We start from the raw sequence: 24,293 nt of genomic DNA on the forward strand, positions 1-24,293 counted from the left end.
GCCTAACCAGAAGGCGGGGTCCAATGAGTGGAGGGGTGGTAGAGAGGGAACCTGGGGAAAAACCCAGGACTTGTGGCTGGACAAGATTGGGGACAGGCGGGTCCTTGGGGACAGCAGCTAGATCATGGCATGGGGGCGGGGCCTAGTCGAGTGACTGGAAAAGTCCTGGATCTGTGGTTGAAACAAGTTGGAGCCCAGACTTGAGGGCCAAGTCATAAGGGTGAAGCTTGGGTCCGGAGTCCCACAGCTGTCAAAGCTTGACAGTGACTGACAGGGTGGAAGAGCTTTGGGGGCGCGGCCCCAAGTGATTGGCAGAGAAGCGTGAGCTCGACTAGGATTCAGGAGGCTTGTGTCCAGCACGAGATGCGACGGAGCCCTGGTTCGGGGGCGGAGTCTAGCCAGGACGTGGCCAATCTCAGGCATGGGGCGGGTTCTGGTTCGGAGCAGGTGGGCTTGAGGAAGGGGAGGGGCCGGCTCCAATCGGGCGGCCTGGGTTAGCCCTTGAGGGCGGAACTTGCCCTTGGGGCGGGGCCGCTTTGGCTGTGGGGCGGAGCCCGAGCGGCCCACCGGCTCAGCTCTGTTTATCTTCCCAGTATGCGGGTTCCCGGTGCGGGCTCGGCCTCCGTGGCCTCGCTGGTGCTGCTGTGGCTGCTGGGGCTGCCGTGGACCTGGAGCGCAGCGGCGGCGCTCGGAGTGTACGTAGGCGGCGGTGGCTGGCGTTTCCTGCGCATCGTTTGCAAGACCGCGAGACGGGACCTCTGGTGAGTGCCACCCTGGCCTTGTCCGCGGCGGTGCGCCCTGGGAGCGAACGGAAGGGGCCTGCAGGAGCCGCATGGGAGCCCCGGGGGCCTAAGGGGAGGGTTTGGAGACTGGGGGCGTGGCTACGAACTGGGCCCACGCCTGAAAGTGACCCGTTGGGGGAATTCTGAGGGAACCTGCCGGAGACGTCCTGAAAGTCTCTGGAGGGAGATAAGTAGGTTTCAGGGTTCTTGAAGTTGCGGCAGCAGGGGGCTAGAAGGCAACTTGGGGGTGCGTGGGGAGCTGATAGGAGTTTCAGAGAATGGGCTGATTGTGAGGCGTGGGTGTTTGGAGGTATGTGTGGGGAGTTGGTGATGTAGGAGGCCTCTGTGGGCTCTTCGGGGACTCGAAGACTTCACAGGGTCAACCCAGTGGTCTCTTGGGGCTGCCCAGACACTTTGGGTCTATTTAGGGTGTTTGGAGAGATGAAAGGGCTTCTTGGGTGTCTGCAAAGGACTTTTAAGGTTTTTGAAGTGTATGTGCCTCCTCTGGGCCATTTACATGTTTCTCCGTGGCCAGGCACTCTTTGAGAGTTTGGGGTCTGTGTGGAACTTGGAGGTCGTTCAGGGTCTTGGAGAAGTTGCTGTGTACTCCAAGACTCCTCTGGTGGTCTCCGGAGACTGGGATCTATGGGGAAGGGATTCTGGCGTTGTGTTCAAGTATCCTTGGAAGTTCTCTGGGGTGTCTCTGACATGCTTGCTCAAAGAAGCTGTTGGAGGTCCTCCTGGGGTGAAATAGGTGTTTCTGGAGGTCCCCGTAGGAGCATATCTCAGTAGCAGCCCCCATGTGAGAGGAGTATATGAGCACCTGTTGTGGGTCTGCCAGGCTTGGTGCTTTGGCAGGCCCCCTCTCCTCTTAGGGACAGAGAGGGACTAAGCCATTGTAAGCGGGGAAAACAGGTTCTGTGAGTGTCAGGGATGGGGTGAATCTAGAAAAAGTTCCACTGCAAATTGACTGGTTCTGAACCTTTCAGAACCTGTCCTTTCCTCTCCGTGGTCTGGCCCATGTCCCTGCATCTTCTGCTCACAGATCTTCCATGCTCTCATCTTCTGCAGGAGACTCAGCCTCCAGCTGGGCACTTGAGGTCTTGCTGCCCTATCTCCTGCCTTCTCACCACTCCCCATAGATTCTCCTGGTCCCCAGATCACCTTGGGTTGTCAGACTCAGGCTGCTCCATCTTCCTGGAACACACTAGGCCTCCTGTCTGGTGCCACTTTATGATGTTGTCTCCTTTGCTGAATTTTCCTGTGCGGCACCCTGGCGTGGATCCCTGATGGCCTTAGAATCTAGCCCACGCAAGTTTCCTGACCACATCTCTAGCCTGCTCACTTTTGTTATTCTTCCAGTTACGCTGGCCCCCTTGCTATTTCTAAACATGCTCAGCCTTGTTCTAGCCCCAGGGCCATTGCACTTGCTGTTCCCTCTGCCTGGATCATTCTTCCCCTGTTCTTCATTTTCATCATGCCATGGCTTAAATGTCACATTCGCAGAGAGCCCTTCCCTGACACTGTGTCTCTGTAGACCCTCCCACCTCCAGCATTGTTGTTCTTAGGCAGAATGGCTAACATGTACAGAGCGCTTCCCCCATGCCAGGTGCTATGCTAAACATGACTCCTTCGAGCCCTCCCAATAACCCCATGAAGTGGGTCCTCTCTTGTCTTCATCTTACAGATGAGCAAATTGAGGTACAGCGTGGTTTTGTCACTTGCCCAAGGTCACATAGGTGGCAAGTAGTGGGAACAAGTTTTGCACCCAGGCAGTGTGACTCCAAAGCTTGACTTGAAACACTAGTGATTATCTAATGTGACTGCTTTCTTGCTCTTTAATTCTTGGGTCTCTCTCCCCCTACTAGACTGTGGGCCCTATGGGGGCTCAGACAGAGACTGTGTTGTTTTTTGTGGCACTGTGGCCCTGGCTTCCACTCAGGTTCACACACAACAGGAGCATGGCTGGCAGGCCCTCCCTACCTCCTTGGGCTTGCCCAGGCCCCAGGTTTGCCCTATGGAGTCTGGGGTATCCATGCCTGGCCTTGTCTGCCCTGGCAACAGGGCAGGAGTGGGGTCTGCTCTGAGTCTTTGACACAGGGCTTGACACACTTTCCTGTAGGAGGCAGCCTCGCAGATGGCCCTACCTTCTGCTCTTCACACCCTTATCCAATCACTTCTTTTTGAGTGAGGACTGGACCTACTAACTCACTTCTAACGAATAGAACACAGCAGAAGTGATGGGATATTACTCGCGAGATTAGATGATAAAAAGGATCGTGGCTCCTATCTTGGGTGCCCTCTCTTGGGTCACTTCTGGGAGAAGCTGGCTGCCAACATGTGAGGCAGCTCTGGGAGAGGCTTGGAAGTGAATGCTCTCCCAGTGAAACTTTGAAATGACTACAGCCCCAACTGACATTTTGATTGTAGCCTCAAAAGAGACCCCGAGCCAAAACCACCCCACTAAGCCGCTCCCAGATTCCTGACCCACAGGAACTGTGAGATAATAAGTGTTACTTATAGTGGTAGTTTTGGTGGTAAGTTGTTATATGGCAGTAGCTAACTAATGCAGCTTGTATAGCCCTCTCCGTGTGCCAGGCCTTGTTCTAATGTCGTAATGCTCTCCCAGCTCTATGAGGAAGGAATGTTTATGAACCCCATTTTACAAGTTGGTGAGCCAAGGCACAGAGAGGTGAGGTCATTTGCCTGGTAACGCACAGCCAGGGCTTCAGAGTTTGTGTTCTTAGCTGCTGTGCTGTGCTGGGGTGGTGGTGGGGGCTGCCTTTGGAGCCTGTGTTCAGAACATATTTAAGCACCCTGCTCCAGTTCTCCCAATTCATCCTATAATCGTAGTATGAAATTTGACCGCATTTACCCTTGTTGGTTTCTTCTTGCCGTGGGTGAAAATAGGAGGAGACAGAGGGACTAGAAGAGGCCTTGGGAAAGGCCCAGAAGCAGAGAGTAGCCTCTTTGTCCCCAGAGTGGGAATGGCTTGGGCTGCTGCCCAAGCATGTGGCTGGAGCTGAGTACTTGTGTCCACTGCCTGCCTGTGTGGGTGTGCTTCAGAGAGCCTGGAGACTGGAGCAGGAAGGACAGGTGACAGGCCATGAGGGTTGTGCTCCTGCTGTGAGTGTTTATGTAACTGGAATGTGACCAGCTGCAGCCTCGGTTCCTTCTTCTTGCTGTTTTGTCTGTGGATGGGGAACCTCCTTGCTGGAGCTGCTTCTTCTGATTTCCAACCTCACCAATGGCCCTCTCCCCATGGCCGTCACATGAGTACCCCCTCATGGGCTTCTTGGGTTGCTCTATCGAGGAAGCTCTAAGAGGAGAGCTGGGTCCACAGTAGGTACTCAGATGCCTTAGCGCTGATTGTCATCAGCCAGCAATGGGTGACTTGGTGGCTAGGTAAGCTGGTGATTAGGAGCTTGGTAGCCAGAGATGGTGTGTCTAGCAATGGACCTTGGCTCTCCTTCATCTGTAAAGGCAATCCTTGTATAATGCCTCTCCTTTAAGAAGCATGAATTGAGCATCTGCTGTGTGCACCATGGGCACTTGGCCTACCTTTGTGACCAGCCTGAGGAGGAGCAGAAGAACCCTGCCAAGAGGCCTGGTTCTGGGTTGTTCTGTCCCCAACTCTCTGCGTGACCTCTCTGAGCTCCCAGCTCATCCATCATCTGACAAATGGGGATCTTAGGACCCTACTTTGGAGGTTAGCCCTAAGGTTAGCACAGTGCTTAGCACACAGTAGGTGCTCAGCAAATACAGAGGCTGCTCATCTTAGCTACTTTATTTATTAGTTGAATGAATGAGCCATAGGGATCTGACCAGGGAGGTGGATGTATAAACAGCTAGCTTTTGATATTTTACGTCTTTACTTACTTTTTGTAGCAGTTAGTACTTAACACATGGTACAAAATTCAAATGTTCTAGAGGGGCGTGCAGTGAACGTTGTCCCCTCTCTTCGCTGCCCCCAGCTCTGCAGTTTCCCTCCTCAGGGTCTCTTTCACAAGATATGGTTACGGAAATCTCTACAGACCTCGTTTTGTTCTCTGTGCCCACAAATGTGCACGTTCTTCATCTCATTCCTCACCTGGCGCTTTCTTCTTTTCACTTTCACTTGTAATGTTTACTTTTTTATGAGTCACACGAGCTTTGGGATGAAAGACTCTAAGCCCTCTACCTCCAGCAGCAAGTGCCTGCCTCGCCCTCCACCTGCTTCCCTTCCCTGCTGGGAATGACTCTCACCTCTGAGTCTGACCCAGTTTGGTCCCATTTGGGGGAATCTATGCTGTGACGGGCCACCCCCGGTAGGCTTCCTGGGTGAGGTGGCGAGGATGCTGGGAGGAGCCCAGTGAAAGGGTAGGCATATGTGTCCGTGTATAGCTTAGTGTGCCGGTGGGTAGTATGGGTGCTGGGGTTCAGTAGAGTCACAAGGACCACAAAACCCTGGTCCTTTATAGGAACAGCTAGAGGGACTCCCAGGGGCCCTCAGGGTGAGCAGTGTGACCCAAGCAGGAAGTCTCATAAATGTCATCAGAGCTCCGAACCTTTGTTTTTAAAAACTGCAGATACTGGCAGGCCTGTACATCCTGTCCTCTAACAGACCCGCCTACCCACCGAGCACCTTGTCTCCTTCCACCTCCTTCTCACCCGATTCCGGCCATACTGACCTCTGCTCTGCTTCTCAAATGTGCCTCATTCCCACCCCAGGGCCTGTGCACTGGCTGGCTGTACTCCCATCTTAACCCACGGCTATTTATTTTTGTTTTGCCAGGCACTGCTCAGATGTCACCTGCCTGCCTCTTTCTAGGGCCACTCCCATCCCTGCCCCTGTCCGTTTTACTCTGACTGCATCACCTATCAGGGCCTTGTCACCAGTCAACACTCTTCTCGTGCCCACTCATGTATAAGGAGGTGATCTCTCCTGGGAGAACTGTGAGCCCCTGAGGGTCAGATCTGTTCATCTCTGAGCTGAAAACTGCCTAGCACACAGTAGGTGTTGGTACATATCAGCTGCCTGCATAAATGGAGGAGGGAGAGAATGAATGAATGAATGTCAGTCCTGAGGTCCGCTGTGGACATATTGAGTCCAGAGATGTAAAGAAGCCATTGCAGGCATCAAGGAGGCATGGGGAAGGCAGCTGGGTACAAAAGGATTTGATAATGAATTTGACACTAAGCCTGGTGGGGCACATTGACCAGATGAGGCCCAAGTCAGGGCAGAGTTGAGACCACACATGTATTGGTCAGGGGAGAGCAAGCTACTGTAACAAAGCAGCCCCTACTGCCAGTGGCTTAACCCTAGCTCAAGGTTGCCTCTCAGAGCCGGAGAATCTGGGAGGTGCCACAGAAAGTCAGGGGAACCATTTGTTTCTCGAGCTGTTGTACCAAGAAATTCTGGATTTCTTGATTCTCTGATCTAAAGCAATTTTTCTTTGTTTAAAACAACAACAAACAGTTCATTTCTCACTCATTTGACAGCCTGGTATCTTTGGGCTGCTCAACTCTGCGTAGTCAGTGAGAGAGCCGGCTACTTCTGTCGGGGGTCCTGCTGTTCCCTGCAGCTTCTGATCACCTCATATCCTCTAGCAAGTGGGGAAGGGAGGGTGAGACACACCTGCCTCAAATGCTCATCTCTCTTGCCGGAAGGTCTTCTGACCCCATCTGGGATAGAGACCATCTGTGCCCAGTGCCATTGAGTGTCATGAGGGTGAAGCAGCTGCCCAGCTCAGGGTTGGACCCTGGGACCTCTTTCGTGCAGACGGAGCATGAGGAGGTGGTAGGGGTTCATCATGGGGTACTTGGGATGTCCCAGGGGAGAGATATGAAGACAGGACCAGGCTCTGGCTCCCTCAGAGTCACTGAGCAAGCTGGGTGGAAGAGGACAGGATGACTCTGATTTGCACTGCATGGCCCAGCCAGCTTTGAGAATCCATCTCCTCCTGGGCTGATTGGTAAATGGCCCTTGGTCCCCCAAGAGATGCAGCAACCAAAGGGTCCTCCTTGAATCCTCACAGCCCTAGGGGGTACAGGGACCTTTTTCTCCACTTTCTCCATATAGGGATACTGAGGTTTTGGGGAGGGGTCTCCTGGGGTCCTGCTGGGCACTCAGTGACGCTGCTCCCTCCATCCCCCTTCCCAGGGGCCTCTCTGTGCTGATCCACGTGCGCCTGGAGCTGTGGCGGCACCAGCGCGCCCACCACACCATCCCGCAGATCTTCCAGGCGGTGGCGCAGCAGCAGCCTGACCGCCTGGCCCTGGTGGATGCAGGCAGCGGCGCCTGCTGGACCTTCGCGCAGCTAGATGCCTACTCCAATGCTGTGGCCAACGTCTTCCACCAGCTGGGCTTTGTGCCAGGCGACGTGGTGGCCATTTTCCTGGAGGGCCGACCCGAGTTTGTGGGGCTGTGGCTGGGCCTGGCTAAGATGGGCGTGGAGGCTGCTCTGCTCAATGTCAACCTGCGGCATGAGTCCCTGGCCTTCTGCCTGGGCACCTCAGGCGCCAAAGCCCTCATCTTCGGAGGGGAGCTAGCAGCTGGTGAGGCTGGGTGTGGGCATCATCTCGGGCAGGGTCCTGGGGCTGCCTGGGGCAGTCAGACTGTGCATCCTAGGCCTTGGAAGGGCCTGCCCATCCTTGACTGTGACACATCTATTTGGGGCTGCAGCGGTGGCTGAGGTGAGTGGACAGCTGGGGAAGAGTCTGCTCAAGTTCTGCTCTGGAGATTTGAGTTCTGAGGGCGTCTGGCCAGATACCCAGCTCCTGGACCCGATGCTGAAGGAGGCGTCCACAGCTCCCCCAGCCCAGCCCCCTGGCAAGGGCATGGATGGTGAGTCCAGGGTGGGGCCCCCTTCATCCCACCCATCCAGCACCCAGTCCCCAATACTTGCATCTCCTGCAGATCGTCTCTTCTACATCTACACATCGGGGACCACAGGGATGCCCAAGGCCGCTATTGTCGTGCATAGCAGGTGAGGGGCCAGTGGGCATTGCCCCTAGCCTGGTGAGTGCCTCCCGGCTATCTCTGTAGTCTGACCCCCTAACCCCAGCTCTTGTTGGCATCTAAGGGCATCTTGATCCCAATTCCATAAAACTCATAGCCCATCTCAGGGTGTAGTGCTGCCCTATGCCGGGTGCTCTGGGGCTCCTCATCGCTCCACCTCTTCCCCCATCCAGCTCCACAGGGCTTTTCCCTTCAATTTGTTCACCTTTATCACCATACCTCCACTCTCCTTGGACTTGCCCTAGCCCCTCCGCGGCCTTCTGCTGCCCCCACTCCTGCCCCTGATGGCCCTGTTCCCCTCAGCAGCCACAGTGGGGTGTAAAATCCTAAATCAGACCTCCCCTGTGCCAAAGCTCCCTGTATCTGCCTTGGTCCTCAGAATAAAGCCCCTACTCATTCTGTGTGGCTCTGCCACTTCTCTGATATTGTTTTCTTTCTCTCCATCCCTTGCTCACTCCCTTCTTGGCCCCCCGCCCCCACATTTTCTCAAACTGGCCAGGCTTCTTCTGGCCTCAGGGCCTTTGCTTCTGCTATGCCCACCACCTGGGCATCCTTCCCTAGCTTGCCTCCTCAGCTCCTTCTCGCCAGGTCTCAGCTCATGTGTCACCTCCCTAGCCAGGAACCCTGCCCTCCCTGGCTGTGCCACTTTCAGCCCCTCTTGGTCCCTTCACTCTATTATACCCCTCAGGGCACCTAGCACCATGGTCAGCTTTTCTTTATTCGCTGCATGTGCCTCTCCCGCCAGCCCTCTGAGTGCTGGGCTGGCTCTTCCTGAGTCCCTGCTGTATCCAGCACACTCCCCCACTCTCATCCCCTGGGGAATGTAGTTCCAGCCCCTGCACTCCCTGCCCCCGCAGGTACTACCGCATCGCAGCCTTTGGTCACCATGCCTACAGCATGCAGGCGGCAGATGTGCTCTACGACTGTCTGCCCCTGTACCACACAGCAGGTACCATGAGGCAGCTTGGGCAGGGGTGGGGCAGGGGCCTGGGGACCCCTCACCAAGCTTGTCTTCTGCAGGGAACATCATGGGTGTGGGGCAGTGTCTTATCTACGGGCTGACGGTTGTCCTCCGCAAGAAGTTCTCAGCCAGCCGCTTCTGGGATGACTGCGTCAAGTACAACTGCACGGTCAGGCCCTACCCCGTCCTGTGGACACACCATTATGGCTCTGCCTGCTACCCCACCCCCTCTCCAGGGCCTGTGGACGAGGACAGAAGGGTGGCCAGTGTTTCTTGAGCACGTGCTCTATATCTAGCCCAGGCCTAAACCTTGCACATGTAAACTCACTGGATCCCCATAACCATTTGGGAGTGGGCAAAAGCATCATGCCCATTTTGTAGATGAGGAAACTAAGGGTTATAATGCAGCTGGGATTGGGCCCAGGTTGCCTGAGCTCCCTAAGGCACTGCCTCCCTGTGTCCTGGGCCCTGGTGGAGGGTGTCTTCCCTGCAGGTGGCTGCATGGAAATGAGACTGGCAGGTACAGTCACCCCCCTAGGCTTAAGGCCACAGGATATGAGGGCTTCCAGGCGGGGTGACCATGAAGCAGAGGAAGAGGGCATTGCTGTCCTGGAGAGCAGGCTGGCTAAGACACATCCCTTCTCCTTTTCCCTCCCTGGTGAGAAGAACCCAGGCCAAGGATTTTAGCACTGTCGTGGGGGTGGAAATAGAGGTGCCAGCCCCTTCCCAGAGGAGAAAGGAGGATTCAAGGGGAGAGAATGGGGTATGCTCAGGGACTGGTAAATTGGCAGGTGCCACCCTACTTTGGACAGGTGGGGCACAGAGAGGTTCAGCCGCTTGCCCAGGTCATACAGCTGAGCACGGTGGGGCCTCTGGGCAGGGCCTCCTGCAGTATCCCTTGGGGCAATGACTGTGCTCTCCTCTGCTTTTGAGGATTTGCATGCTGCTGGTGGTGGGGTGGCTTGGGGGTAATCGCTAATCTGTATCTTGAAATGCACAGTCTTTTTTAAAAAACTTAATTATTGAGAGTTGCAAATACATAGAAATTTGGACAGAAAAATATTGGGGATTCCTGAGCACCTGTCACTGGCTCCACTGGCCATCAACCATTCTGTCCTGACCCCTCCTCCCCACCCACATCCCTCCTTCTGCATTGTCGTGAAGCCACCCAGACAGCAGCATGCTTTCTGCATAAGATATTTCAGTAAAAGCTCTGAAAGATGAGGACTGATTTTTTGTTCTTTAATTAAGGTGAAATTCGTATAAGTAAAATTAGCCACTTTAAAGTGAACAATAGTTCAGTGACATCTAGCACACTCAGTGTGTGTAGCCATCACCTCTATCTAGTTCCAGAACATTTCCATCACCCAAAAGGAAACCCCATCCCCACCAGCAGTCACTTCCCATACCCCTCCCCCACCCTGGCAACCACGAATCTTCCTGTCTCTATGGATTTTCCTGTTCTAGACATTTCCTGTAAATGGAATCATATATTGTATGGCTGTTTGTGTCTGGTGAGGACCGTTTTTAAACAAAAGATTTGAAAGCGGGATCTCAAAGAGATATTTGTACAACCACGTTTATAGCATTATTCACAACAGCTAAAACATGGAAACAACCCAAATGTCTGTCGACAGATGGAGAAGCAAAATGTGGTCCATCCATACAGTGAAATATTATTCAGCCATCAAAGGAAGGAAATTACGACATATTCTACAATGTGGGTGAACCCTGAGGACATTACGCTAAGTGAATAAGCCAGACACAAAGGAACAAATACTGTGCGATTCCACTTATATGAGGTCCCTAGAGTAGTCAGATTCACAGAAACACAAAGTGGATGGTGTGGTGGGTGCTGGGGACTGGGGGACGGGGATGAGGAGTTTGTGTTTAATGGAGACATTTTCCATTTGGGAAGATGAGAAAGTTCTGGAGATGCATGGCGGGATGGTTTTTCGACAATGCGACTATACTTAATGCCACTGAATTATTCACTTAAAATGGTTAAGATGTGCCTTTGTCTCTCTACTCTCACTCGGTGTGTGTACTCAGTGTACAAAGTCACCCTAATGGGATTCATAGCTGGGCTCTCAGCTCCTGTACAGGTGCTCCCTACAGGGGTTGTGAATGAGCAGGTAACTCCGAATGAACAGGTGACTCCGTGGGCAACTGGGGCTTTTCCGCTGTGACTTCAGGGAGGAAATGAAGATCACGCATCTGACAGCGGTCCCACCCCAAGGGTGCTGCCGGGGGAAGCCGGATCTCAGCTGATTGTGTTCTGAGGGGACAGCATGGGATAGTGTAGAGCACATGAGCTCTGGGCTAGGTTTGTCTTCTGGGGTGTCAGTGCTGTCGCTTGCCTTCCTGCCTGGTGTGGGGTGCACAATGTGTCCCTAGGAAGCGGCATGGGGATAGAGGGACCACAGAGGAGCATGGTGGGGGGACTCAGATGTATCCACTTGTATAGAAGGCGCATTCCAGGGCTCTTGCTAGGACTGAGCTGTTTCCCCAGAGTTATCATCCGTAGGGTCCGTTTTGTTCTAGGGCCCAGGGTCGGGGAAGTGCCCTGGGGTATCGAGCGCCCCTCTGGCCCTCGCTCCCACCCATGACTCGCTCCCCATCGGCCAGGTGGTCCAATACATTGGAGAGATCTGCCGCTACCTGCTGAAGCAGCCAGTGAGCGAGGCGGAGGGGCGGCACCGAGTACGCCTGGCGGTGGGAAACGGGCTGCGGCCCTCAATTTGGGAGGAGTTCACCCAGCGCTTCCGAGTTCGCCAGATCGGCGAGTTCTACGGCGCCACTGAGTGCAACTGCAGCATCGGCAACATGGACGGAAAGGTGGGCGCAGTGGGGTGCGGGGCACAAGTCAGAGTGCAGGGATCACTGTGGCCCGGGTGCCATGGCAGAGGCATAAGGCGGGGAAGGGGGAGCTCCTGGGCCCCTCCTCCAGCACACGCAGCCAGTCATGTGACCGTCGCCCCTGAGTTCAAATCTATGGCATGACTGTGTGCCCGTGGCAAGCGCCTCAGCCTTTCTGAGCCTGTTTCCACCTGGAGAGGTGGCAAGGAAAGCAGGGCTCGGGCACCCAGGATGGAGGTGGGGTGCTGATCCCCTCCTGTTGCGTTAAAGGGGTTAACAACTCATTGAGAGTGTTCTACTACCCATGAGCTCAGCACAGCAGCCCCTACTGGCAGCTCTCTACAAACACGAGCTGTGCCAGTGCCCCCATCTGGCTCCAGGGTCACTCCAGGTACCCACTTCCTGCCAATCTAGAGGGTTTTATGGACCAGGAAGTGGTGGTGGGCCAGCATATTTCTGTAGAGGAGGCTGAGAAGGTGGGAAGAGAGGCATGAGTCCTTGAGGAGACACTACTTAATACCCCCCTTTTCAAATCACCCAAGGTCACGAGCTGGGGTGACACTGGGGGTTATATTCCAGACTTTGGTGCAGGAGAGGCAAGGTGTTGGGGAGAGGACACTGTGCCACACTGGAGCTCTTTGCAAACTCCTTGCCTTATCACAGGTTGGCTCCTGTGGCTTCAACAGCCGCATCCTGCCACATGTGTACCCAATCCGTCTGGTGAAGGTCAATGAGGACACCTTGGAACTACTGCGGGATGCCCAGGGTCTCTGTATCCCATGCCAGGCGGGTGAGTGGGGGGCCCCACCTAGTTCCCTGGGAGCTAGGGTCCCTACGCCCTGCCCACATAGTGAAATCTGAGTGTGGTCTCCTCCTTAGGGGAGCCTGGCCTCCTTGTGGGCCAGATCAACCAGCAGGACCCACTGCGTCGCTTCGATGGCTACATCAGCGAGAGCGCCACCAGCAAGAAGATTGCCCACAGTGTTTTCCGCAAGGGCGATAGTGCCTACATCTCAGGTGAGCACACCCTGGGGGCCGGCTGTGGGGATGGCGGCTGCCCTCTTACCTGCCCCTTCCCCCTCTGCCAGGTGACGTGCTGGTGATGGATGAGCTGGGCTACATGTACTTCCGGGACCGCAGTGGGGACACCTTCCGCTGGCGTGGGGAGAACGTCTCCACCACTGAGGTGGAGGGTGTGCTGAGCCGCCTGCTGGGCCAGACAGATGTAGCCGTGTACGGGGTGGCCGTGCCAGGCAAGCTGGGGCTTCAGGGGGTGGTCGTAGGGTTTGGCAGCCTCAGAGGAGCCTAGCTAGGAAGAGCTTGGAGGTACAGGGGCCCTTGGGCAGTGCACGACTTGGACAACTGCACACAACAACCTAGGTGGGAGCCACTGGATTTGGAATCACCTCTCCCGTGCGATTTAAGCCTCAGTTTCCTCATCTAGAAAAATGGGATCATGAGAGCTATTCTGGCCCAGGGTTGCAGGAGTGTAGCAGGAGCTTAATCAGATATGTGCTGCTTTGGTCAGTGTAGCCCAGGTAGAAGGGATCAGAGGCCAGAGGCCGAGGTTTGAGTGTATCTGGTCCCATGGTGGGGCGAGGGATGGTGTTCTCAACCAAGCCTCTGTCTCTAGGAGTAGAAGGCAAAGCAGGCATGGCAGCCATCGCTGACCCCCATGGTCAGCTGAGCCCCAATGCGCTGTACCAGGAGCTGCAGAAGGTGCTGGCACCCTATGCCCGGCCCATCTTCCTGCGCCTCCTGCCCCAGGTGGATACCACAGGTGCGCCCCTTTCCCTCTTTTCGTCTGCCCAACGGCCTGTTGGTTTAGCAACCATTTACTTACTTATCCTGGTTTAGGCCCCTGGGCCAAATCTGACATAATAGTACACAGCCAGCCTGGCATTGTGGGCTTGTGTAGGTCCCTTCTCTTGTTTTATTTACATGGTTAATTATTTCCATTCCTCACTCCCATCCCTGTTAAGCATCCTGCAGTGTTGTGTGTTTGTTACTTCATTTTCTGCATTTTTCTGATGACTGGGAAATTTGAGCAAATCATCTCACATCTCTGATCTTTTATCCATCTTTGTATTGCCTCTCACTTTTTCGTTTTGATTTGTCGGAGTTCCTTGTAATGGTCTGGATGTTAATTCCTTACCCATTTCAAACACTGAAAGTCTCTTTTCCTATTTGGGAGTCTGTTAAATTTGTCTATGGTGGCCTTTGTTGAAAAGAAACCCTTAATTTGACACATACTTATCCTTTAAAAAAAAATCTTATGGTTTGTGCTTTTGAAGTTTTGTTTTAAAAAAAAACATTCCCAACTCTAGAGCACACAGGTATTCTCCCTTGCCTTTTAATTCTAACTCCAACCTTTATCCTTCACAAAACTCTTCTTTAGTCGTCTACTGCAGGGAGTACAAACTTTTTCATAAAGCCTGGATAATAAATATTTTCAATTTTTTGGGCCAGTCTCTGCCCAAAAAGTTCAGCTCTGCCTTGTAGTGCAAAAGCAGCCTAGACTGTGTGTAAATGAACGCCTGTGGCTTTGTGCCAATAAAACTTTATTTACAAAACAAGGTGAAGAGCCAGACTTGGTCTCCAGGCTCTTAAGTTGCTGACCCTTGACCTATTTTGTGACAGACTCCACCCTGCCTTGGTCTCCTGTGGGTAGGACTGGTGACTAGGCAGGGAGGACACAGTTTCAGGCTATAATGGGGGTGGTCAGAGAGGCCTCCCTGGAGGACAGGCTTGAAGCTGGGATTTGAAGGACCAGGGGGCATTTGGAAGGCAAAATGGGAAAGAATGTTTCTGACCAAGGGGATGGCCTATGCAGAAGCCTGGAGACTCAGGAGAGAATGGTGAGTTAGAGGCTCTTAGAAGCCCCCTGCTGAGTTCCCCACACCTCCACCTGCACCCCTATAGGCACCTTCAAGATCCAGAAGACACGGCTGCAGCATGAAGGCTTCGACCCACACCAGACCTCGGACCGGCTCTTCTTCTTGGACCTGAAGCAGGGACACTACCTGCCCCTGGACCAGGATGTCTACGCCCGCATCTGCTCGGGTGCCTTTGCCCTCTGACACTCCTCCTCTGCTGTCCAGATTCCTAGCCAGGCCTGGCAAGCTAGGTGGGCTGGAGCCAGACAGCTCTGCCCTATCCTGGGGTTGAGAAACTGGACCCCGGAAAGAAACTGTGTCTCCCCCCTTTCCTCACTCTCCTCGGCCTGGTTCCCGGCTCTCTCCCCTTGCCCTGCCTGTCTTCTGATCCTGTGTCTGTGTGTGTCTCTTCTCCCTGCTTCCTGGCTTTAGCCTCCCTGCTGCCCTCATCTGCCCTCACCTCTTCCCTCTTTCCCTACATTGACCCTCCTATTCTCCTTTCAAGTGCAGAGCAGACGTCTTCTAGGAGCTGCTGCCTGCGGGGGTCTCCATCTGTCATCCCTGTTGGGTCTTAGGCCCAGGGTGGGGCCTTCCTACCTTCCCTTCAGCTGTGCCTTAAAGGGCCCCACCCATTCAAGGCCTCCTGAGGCTGCTGGTTTCCAGGATGCTATAACCCTGTGTTACCTCCAGACTGGCCCCCAGCTCTTACTGCCAAATGGAGAGCCAGGGGTGGTCTGTCTGCCACACCCTGGTGCAGGGGTCATTGGCAAGGGACCTCCAGGTTAGCTGGAAACTGCTCCTAGGCTGGGCCAGCCAGTTGCCTTTTGCACTTCCCATTCCTGGTGGATCTTCCCTGCCCTGCCTGCTTTTCCTGATATGCTGGAAGCTTCCAGAATTGATGGTGACCACGTGGATGCTACCTCTGTCTGGATGTCCCTGTTCACGCATCTCCACGGAGCTCCTGCTGGAGGGGCCCTGAAGACTACCCTGGGTGGCTGCTTGGCCCACCACTCAGATGCTCACCTTGGCAGAAGCCTCTTGGGTATCCTCATCCAATGTGGCTGCCATGGAACCCATGGGACCCGTGGGAGTAGCAACAGTGGGATAGAGGGAGGTCTGACATGGTCTTAGGGTTCCAGCCATTGCTAGTTACAGCCTGGACCCTGTGTTGGTGGTAACATCCAGATAACATGGCTGAGATGGCTAGGACATCCCCATTGCCCTTATTGGTGGCTCATCCTAGACTCCTGTTGTTGAAGCCAGCCATCCTGACTGCCTGTCAGTCTCTCCAGCAGCATTGTTTAGCACCTAGAACAGAGGGGCTAGCAGCAGGTGACCCTGCATTGTTTTATCCTGGTCTTTCCAAGCACCAAGGTTTTGTTTCCTACTTGAGTTTAAGAAATAAACCTGCAGAGTGTCCAGTGCCTGATGGGAACCCAGTCATTATCCCAATGTGACACAGAACCCTTCCTGAGTCTCAGAAGACAGGACTCTCACTGGAGAACATACTCGCCAGACACAAGTAAGGCAAATTCTGCCTTTTCTTGTTGTCCCCTGTTACCTACTCCCTCACCTGCAAGGCCTCTGGTGACGATGGGAACTCAGGTTAGCCTCTTGCCATCTCCCTGCAGCCTGTGGGGCTTCACAAAGCCCTGCACCAGCCTCAGTGATCCCTGTGGAGGGATGGGCAATCTGCCTGTGGGTTCCAACAGCTGCACAGGATGGCCCAGAATAGAGGGTGTGTCCTGGCACATCTGGCTGCCCCAGGAAGGGTGCCCTTCTGTGTATGGGGCTAGCAGGTGTGGCCATAGTTCTGGGTGAGGGCCACTGCGTCTGTGAGGGTTGGCTTTCTGGGCTGGGATTTGAACCTAGGACATCCAACTCTTGAGTCTAAACTCTTTTAACTTCCACCTTCTGCCGTTCTCCCTTCAGTATTACAATATCTGTTTCATCTCCACTTCAGGGGACAGAGGAAGAAACGTTTGTGAAGGAGCACTGGCTGGGAGGGGGCTGAGGGGGTGCCCCGGGGGGCTGATGGGGGGATGGACAAACCCTTGGCTGGGTGAGGGCTAGATGAACCATCCATGTGTAGGGCGGGTCCTTGGACACACCTATAGTCTGCAAGGAGAGGGAGGCAGAGTAAATGAAGCCCTTGAGATGCCCAGTGAGGGTGGGAGAAGGTCTGCTGCTGGTGGGTATGGCGCACCCCTGGTGAACTGACAAGCAAGTGCATTCTGGATAACATCCCTTCAGATGTCACAACCACTTGCATAAGTGTCATCATGGTCCCTGGTGTACAGTGAGGAAACAGGCATAGGGAGGGGAATGAAGTAATTTCCTGCTGAGAAAGTGGCCTGGCACCTTGAAGAGTTCCCAAAGCCTGTGACTCTAGCCCCAAAAGCATAAAAAGTTCCCTCCGAGATGGGAAGAAAGTAATCTTGATGACTGTTAGGATCAAGCTGTATTTTTTTTTAATAGACTTTATTAGAGCCATTTTTGGTTTACAGAAAAATGAACAGAAAGCACAGAGTTCTCATCTATCCTCACCATTAACATCGTGCATTAGTGCTACGTTTGTTACAACTGATAAGCCAATATTGATAGATCATCATTATTAATTTAAGTCAGCAGTTTAGGGTTTACTGTATTAAGTCATATGGTTTCAACAAATGCGTAATGACATTCATCCACTGTTACAGTAGAAATAGTTTCTCCCCAAATTTTCTGTGCTCATCTCTTCATCCCTCCCACTCCAGGTAACCCCCTACCTTCTCCTGTCTCCATAGGTTTGCCTTTCCAGAATGTCACGCACTTGGAATTACAGAATGTGTAGCCTTGTCAGACCCTCTTCTTTCACTTAGCAAGATGCATTTAAAGTTCCTCCTTGGCTTAAGAGCTCTCTATTTATGCTAAATGAGAAGCGCCAATCTGGGAGCTCCTCTAGGAATCAGCCAGGCTGGAGGCCTCTGGGTCCTCAGGGACACAGAGATCGACAGGGAACATTTGTAGAAGAAAGTCTACAAGCATGTTTTCAGCCCTTACTGTGTCCCAGACATAACTCAGGGGGCTTTCCAGGCATCAGTGAACAAAACAAACCCTGCCCTCCTGTTTTAATGGAAGACAACTAGCAATAAGATAAATGTTAGAAAGTTCAGGAACTTCCAAGTCCACCAAAATGCTCCCTCCTCCAGGAAATCTCTCATCTCCTTCCACCTCATTCCACGTCCCCTTCTTGAAGTACCCCAGATCTGGGCTCCCCTCTCTGGCTTCGCCCTGGCACCACGAGGTTGAGAGGCACTGCGCCCACTCCGTCGGCCACAGCCCAGGAAAAAACTCTGATCCAGCGTGTAAAGAGTGATTTGAGCCGGATCCCACCGCCCCGCCCTGCCCGTTTCGCTCTTGGGATTGCGCATGTGCCATGGGCAGCCACCCGGGAGTACTGAGCACTGAGCGGCCAGACTGACCTGCGCACAGGCGCATTGGAAGCCGCTGGGAGCGCTTCCGCCTCCCCGCCGTCGCCATGGCCGCGCCGGCTTCGGGGTTCATCTCGGTCTTCTCGAGCCCGCAAGAGTTAGGCGCATCGCTGGCGCAACTGGTGGCGCAGCGGGCCGCGTGCTGCCTGGCGGGGGCCCGCGCCCGCTTCGCGCTCGGCCTGTCAGGAGGCAGCCTTGTCTCGATGCTGGCCCGCGAGCTGCCCGCCGCCGCCGCTCCCGCCGGGCCTGCCAGTCTCACGCGCTGGACGCTGGGCTTCTGCGACGAGCGCCTGGTTCCCTTCGAGCACGCCGACAGCACGTATGGTCTCTACCGGGTGAGAGCTACGGGGGCCGCCGGGGCTCACGCGGAGAAGACTGCGCCCGGCGCCTGAGCGCGGCTACGGGGGCCGCCAGGGGCCACACCATGCCTTCTGTCTGTCTGGGCGAGAGCTGGGAATGGTCCGCGAGTGCCCTGAGCTCCCACCTGGATCGCACCTGCACTGCTATCAGGGTGGGCTGGTGGGGGCTTCGAAGCCCCTCTTTACGTTTTACCAGGCAGCCAGGCAAAGGGAAAGGCCTGGGCAAAGGCATGGAGTGGGAAAGAGTGGAACATGCCAGAGACCTAGGGAAATTCAGGCGCCGCAGCCTCGGAGCGTGCCAGCGCAGAGTTAGGGAGGGTTCAGGCCAGAGGGGTCTGGCATAGAGCCTGGACCTGTTTCTCCATCTACAAGCTGAACAAGTTTCTCGATGGCCTTCACGCAGCTTGTGCCCCGATGACCTCTAAGACTGATTATCTTTGGTCTGAGGCCCCAGCGCCTATAGAATCAGAGAACACTTCATTATACAAGCAGGGAAATTGAGGCTTGGAGGAGCCATGGTCTGCCCTGGGGTCTCCCCGCTGCATCTGTGTTTACTCCTTCCGCCCTAAGGAGGAAAACCCGCTCAGGGAAGTGTGGGAGGGGCGGGCTTAGCCAGGAACCTCAGGTCACCCAGGTCCTGGGTGTGTTGCATAGAAGCTAGAGCTGGTGATTTATTTATTTATTTTTAATAAGCAGGAAGGTTTAACGATTACCAAGTGCTCGATTTACATCATCACATGAAACCCACAATAGCGTATGAGATGGGCTATTAGTACTTTCATTTCATAGATGGAGAAACTGAGGTTAGAAGAGCAGCACTTACCTGCCTGAGTTACCTTTTGACCAGTGGGGAAGCCTAGGTTTGAACATGCCCCTCCTGACAAGTGTATAGGTTATGTGTAGACTGGGACATGCAGGTCAGTAGGACCTCATGGAGAGGTGAGAGGGGCTGGGTTTATCTCAAGGGCCAAGGAACTATGGGGGCTTTGAAACAGGGCTGTGGTATGGCCAGACACTTAACAGGCCAGGGCCAGGAAGCCCCCAGTCAGGATGGACTTGAAAGACCCCCAGTAGATTGACAGATTCACGAGGATCCCAACTCACATGGGAAGTGGGTGTAATGAAAGTCAAGTCCTCACCTAGAAGATCCAGGTGGTCACATGCAAACCCCACACCACTGTGACCCATGTGTTACTGTTGATGACACTGTCCCTCCATATGCCACAGACTCACCTGCTCTCCAAGCTGCCCATCCCTGACAGCCAGGTGATCACCATTAATCCCCAGCTGCCTGTGGAGGAGGCAGCTGAGGACTACGCCAAGAAGCTGAGACAGGTGAGTCCTTTGGAGCAGCCACAGGAGACCTCATCAATGAGATGGCCACTCCCAGGTTGACAGAGCAGCCTTGTGGGTGGCACTGCATGATCATCACTGGCAGAAATTCCCCTGGGGTCAGTCGGCAGACCCAGCTCCACCCTGGACAGACCCCTCTGAGAGGCCATAGCCCCGCCCTGGGGTCCCTGAGAGTGGCCTTACCTCAGACACTCTGGTAATGTGCCTGGGTCCTTACATCTTGGAGACAGTTGTGTCCCTAGACCCTCAGCGAGTAGAGCAGGTGAAATGTGGAACCTTGTGGATTAGTCCCTTCTGTGCATGTGAGGCTAAGCATTGCTCCTTGTGTTACAGCCGCTTGTGATTCTTCTGACAACTGACTCTGTGTCCTTTGAGCCCCTCTCTCACGACCTCTCTCAACTATCTTCTTCCCTCACCTAGGCCTTCCAAGGGGACTCCATTCCAGTTTTCGACCTGCTGATCCTGGGGGTGGGCCCTGATGGGCACACCTGCTCACTCTTCCCAGACCATCCCCTCCTACAGGTGAGTACACCCCACAGGCCCAGCTTGCACCTGAGCCCCAGGCTCTGCCATCTGGAACGCCCAGAGGGAGACCAGGAGGTGCCTACAGCAGAGTTTGAGTCAGCTTCTGCCAATGGGCATGCCCACTGGTCTTAACTCTTGTGAACCTTAGTTTACCCATCTTAAAACAGGGGTCTTATATACCAGGGGATTAGTAGGATGGGATGGATGATGGATGGACCGTGCCTGACACGTATGAGTACTCAAGATGTCGAAGTGATATTGTCATTCTGCCTCCACCCCGGGCCTCCCTACTCCAGGAGCGGGAGAAGATTGTGGCCCCCATTAGTGACTCCCCGAAGCCACCACCACAGCGTGTGACCCTCACACTTCCTGTGCTGAATGCGGCCCGAACTGTCATCTTTGTGGCAACTGGAGAAGGCAAGGCAGCTGTTCTGAAGGTAACACCAAGGGTCCCACCCCTAGGAAAGTCACAGGCTTGTGGGCCCAGGGATAGAATTTGTCTCAGGTGCTATTGGATCCCAAGACACTTCAGTAATTTTGGGGTTGAAGGGGAGATGGAAACTTTAATTACAGGCTGGTTAGAAATGAACCATTATGAAAGGAAATTGATCAGATGAGGCCAAAGCTGTACTCAGAGGTAAATGTATAGCATTAAAAATGCATTTAAAAATTATTAAATAGAAAACTTAAAATAAATCTAGCACTTTAGAATTAGGAAAAATGAACAATAACAAATCTAAGAAAAGTCAGCAGGTGGAATAAATTAAATCAAATCAGAAATTAGTGAATTAGTTAATACTTTTAAAAGCTTAATGGTAAACAGATCCAAAAGATAGACAAATACCTGTCAAAGCTAATCAAGAAGGAAAAACATCATATGTAGGAATAAGTAAAAAAGTAGGAATAAGACAAGAATAAGAAAAAAGGTATAGTTATACATAATATTTTAGAAAAATATAAAATAAGATATTAAAAATAAACTAAATGGGAAAATATTTTAATTGCCGTCATTGAAAAGATCAACAACTGTAGGAGAAACTGGAAATATTTTTAAAGATAAATAACAGTTCTCCCCCAAATCATTGGGTGCAGATGTCCTCACAGGGGTGGCTTAGTTTTGGGTTTGGGATGTAGACTCTCAAGAGTCCAGCAGACCCATGTCCCTGCCAGTGATGCCCAGCATGGCCTCATATGGCCACCCCCCCCAACCTCAACTTTCCCATCTACAAGGTGGGTCTAGAGGGGTCTGCTCCCTGTGGACCCCTTGAGAGAGGCCACCCAGAGCCTCAGTTTCCCTGACTATAAAATGAGGTGAGAACAGAGGTGACCTCACAGGGCCATGGTCAGAAGTCAGTGTGTTATAGACACAGAGTGGGGCAGGCTCAGGTGGCAGAAAGCAGTGTTTATAATACCCATTCATCACGAAGTCACATCAGGGGGTCGACACACCACAGCCTGTGCGGTCAAATCCCCAGCTAAGAAGGTTTTTTACCTTTTTAAATGGTTGGGGAAAAGAATCAAAAGAAGAAGAATATTCCTGGATATGTGAAAATTAGATGGAATCTAGATTTCAGTGTCCACCAATAAACATTTGTTGGAACACACGTGCCTATATGTCGATATGAGCCAAAATAGTGACTCTCCGGTCTTTGGAGAAAAAGTGTGCTGACCCCCATGTTATACAGTCACAGATAATAGAGGGGAAGGGACCTGTCCCTGTTGGCTGAAGCCAGGGCAGCTGGAAAGGTGACATCGCATCTTGAAAGTGGGAAAGTTTGGTCCGTGGTGGGCTTGGGAGCTCTGAGGGGTGCCGGGGTGCTGTGGGCCTCACACACGTGCCCTCTCCGTGCAGCGCATTTTGGAGGACAAGGAGGAAAACCCGCTCCCTGCTGCCCTAGTCCAGCCCCACACTGGGAAACTCTGCTGGTTCCTGGATGAGGCAGCAGCCCGGCTCCTGACTGTGCCCTTCGAGAAGCATTCCACTTTGTAGCTGGTCCTGAGGAATGCCACAGCTGGGACCACATACAGCCTGAGGGAGCTGGGATCTTCCAGGCTGGGCCTCTCCATTGCCACACTCCGGGCTTCATTTTAGAAAAGCCACGTGGTGCTGACAGGGTCCGGTCACCAGTCCTGCCTGGGGGCTCAGGCCACTGGCCCTGGCTCTGGGCGACCCAATATTAAAAGGACCATTTGCTTCAAGTCTTCACTGTCTTGTTGTCCTTGGTGGGCAGCGGGACCAGGGGTGCCTAGGCCAAGCCAAAACCCTATCCCAGCAGGTGGAGGACAGGGATGGGGACTCTCAATGAGGAAACTCATCTAGAGGTACCACAGAATTTATCATCTTACAGCCCTGTAGGCCAGAAGTCTGAAGTCAAGGTGGTACCGGCATTGGTTCCTTTAGAAGGTTCTAAGAGAGAGTCTGTCCCAGGTCTCTCTCCTGGCTTCTGGGGGCTACCAGCAACCCTTGGCTTGTCAGTGTGACTACAGTCTGCCTCCGTTATCATGTGGCTTTCTCATGTGTCTCTCTGTGTCCTCTTCTGCTAAGGACACCTGTCATTGAAAATAGGACCACCCTAAATCTAAGATAAACTCAGCTCAACATCCTTAGCTAATTATATCTGCAAAGACTCTTTATTCCAAAGAAGGCCACATTCTGAGGTTCCAGAGGTTAGGATGTGGACATATTCTGTGTGTGTGTCTGTGTGTGTGTGTGTGTGTGTGTTTTCCAGTTCAGTGGCATTAAGTACATTCACATTGTTGTACAAACGTCACCACCGTCCATCTCTAGCACTGTTGATCTTCTCAAACTGAGACTCTGTCCCCATTAAACACTAACTTCCCATTTCCTCCTCTCCCAGCTTCTGGCACCCACCATTCTGCTTTCTGTCTCTATAGATTTGACTGTTATGGGGACCTCATCTAAGTGGGCTCATACAGTATTTGTCCTTTTGTGTCTAGCTTCTTTCACTCAACATAATGTCCTCAAGGTTAATCCATGTTGTCGCATGTTATAATTTCCTTCCTTCTTAAAGCCAAATAATGCTCCACTATGTGAATGGACCACATTTTATTTCTCCAATCATCTTTTTGATGGACACACGGGTTGCTTCCATGGTTTAGCTCTTGTGAATGATGCTGCTATGAACATTAATATACAAATAGTTCTTCGAGACTCTGCTTTCAGTTCTTTTGGGGATATACCCAGAGGTAGAATTGCAGGGTCATATGGTAATTCTATTTTTAATTTTTTGAGGACCCTCCAAACTGTTTTCCACAGTGACTGCACCATATTATTACCTACCAATGAGGGTTCCAATTTCTCCATATCATTACCAGCACTTTTCTTTCTTTATTTTTTTTTTTTCCAGTAGTGGCCTGTGGACATATCTTTTTGGGGAGACACAATTCAACCCACTATACATTTGTTCTGGCCGAGCTCCCGCTGACCCTTAAGGCCCGTCACAACCGCTGCACCCTGCCCTGCTGCAGGTCTACTCAAAACCTTGAATGTGCCAGGGTGCCTCTGCAGTCTCAGCTCTGCCTGGGCCCACTGTCAGCTTCTCTGGCTCCAGGGACTTCAGTGGGGGAGGCTGGTGACCACAGTATAGGATCTTTGCTGAGGATGGGGGTCGAGGTGGGGGTCGGGGTGAGGTGGGGATGGGGGCTTTGCAGGGGCACCGAAGGGGACATGGGAATTGAACCTTGAAGCTGAAACCACAGGAAGTGAAATTTCCTTCAACGTCTTGTCAAGGTTAGTCACTCAGATGTGAAAGTGAGGAAGTGGCCCGAGGCCTTAGGGGAAGCAGAAAAGCAGAGGAAGGAGTTGGAAGGAGGGCAGCCAAGCTGTGGGCTTGGGCAAGTGCAGGTGGCTGTGACTCCCAGAGCAGAGGACAGGGCAGGGGCGCCCAGAAGCAAAGGGAAAATCATGAGGCAGGCAGAGGGACCCCACTGGGGGGCCCTGCCAAGGGCATGTCACCTCTCCTGCACCTCTCTCACTGTAGCCATAGCTGTCCCTATGCCAGATCTGCCTGTGGCTCCCTTTCACTTCTAGGGAAACCCACCCCTTTCACTGGCTCATAAGCCTCTGTGTGGCCCCTGCAACCCC

General features: G+C 53.2%; 2 protein-coding genes across 2 annotated transcripts; both read left to right on the top strand.

Moving 5' to 3' along the window:
* Positions 1–530: 530 nt before the first annotated feature.
* Positions 531–15,902, top strand: SLC27A1 (solute carrier family 27 member 1). The gene is made up of 12 exons (XM_016157782.2): positions 531–761; positions 6,925–7,319; positions 7,447–7,608; positions 7,681–7,750; positions 8,640–8,731; positions 8,803–8,912; positions 11,372–11,581; positions 12,266–12,392; positions 12,482–12,619; positions 12,691–12,855; positions 13,236–13,382; positions 14,525–15,902. The coding sequence occupies exons 1-12, from the start codon at positions 595–597 to the stop codon at positions 14,680–14,682; spliced, it is 1,941 nt and encodes a 646-aa protein (XP_016013268.1). The 5' UTR covers positions 531–594; the 3' UTR covers positions 14,683–15,902.
* Positions 15,903–17,919: 2,017 nt separating this feature from the next.
* PGLS (6-phosphogluconolactonase) lies at positions 17,920–22,387 on the top strand. Its single transcript, XM_016157783.2, has 5 exons — positions 17,920–18,286; positions 19,538–19,645; positions 20,084–20,185; positions 20,485–20,625; positions 22,041–22,387. The coding sequence occupies exons 1-5, from the start codon at positions 17,999–18,001 to the stop codon at positions 22,176–22,178; spliced, it is 777 nt and encodes a 258-aa protein (XP_016013269.2). The 5' UTR covers positions 17,920–17,998; the 3' UTR covers positions 22,179–22,387.
* Positions 22,388–24,293: the final 1,906 nt, after the last annotated feature.

This window comes from Rousettus aegyptiacus, unplaced genomic scaffold, assembly GCF_014176215.1.
Source record: "Rousettus aegyptiacus isolate mRouAeg1 unplaced genomic scaffold, mRouAeg1.p scaffold_m13_p_16, whole genome shotgun sequence".
In the NCBI taxonomy this organism is placed as follows: Eukaryota; Metazoa; Chordata; class Mammalia; order Chiroptera; family Pteropodidae; genus Rousettus; species Rousettus aegyptiacus.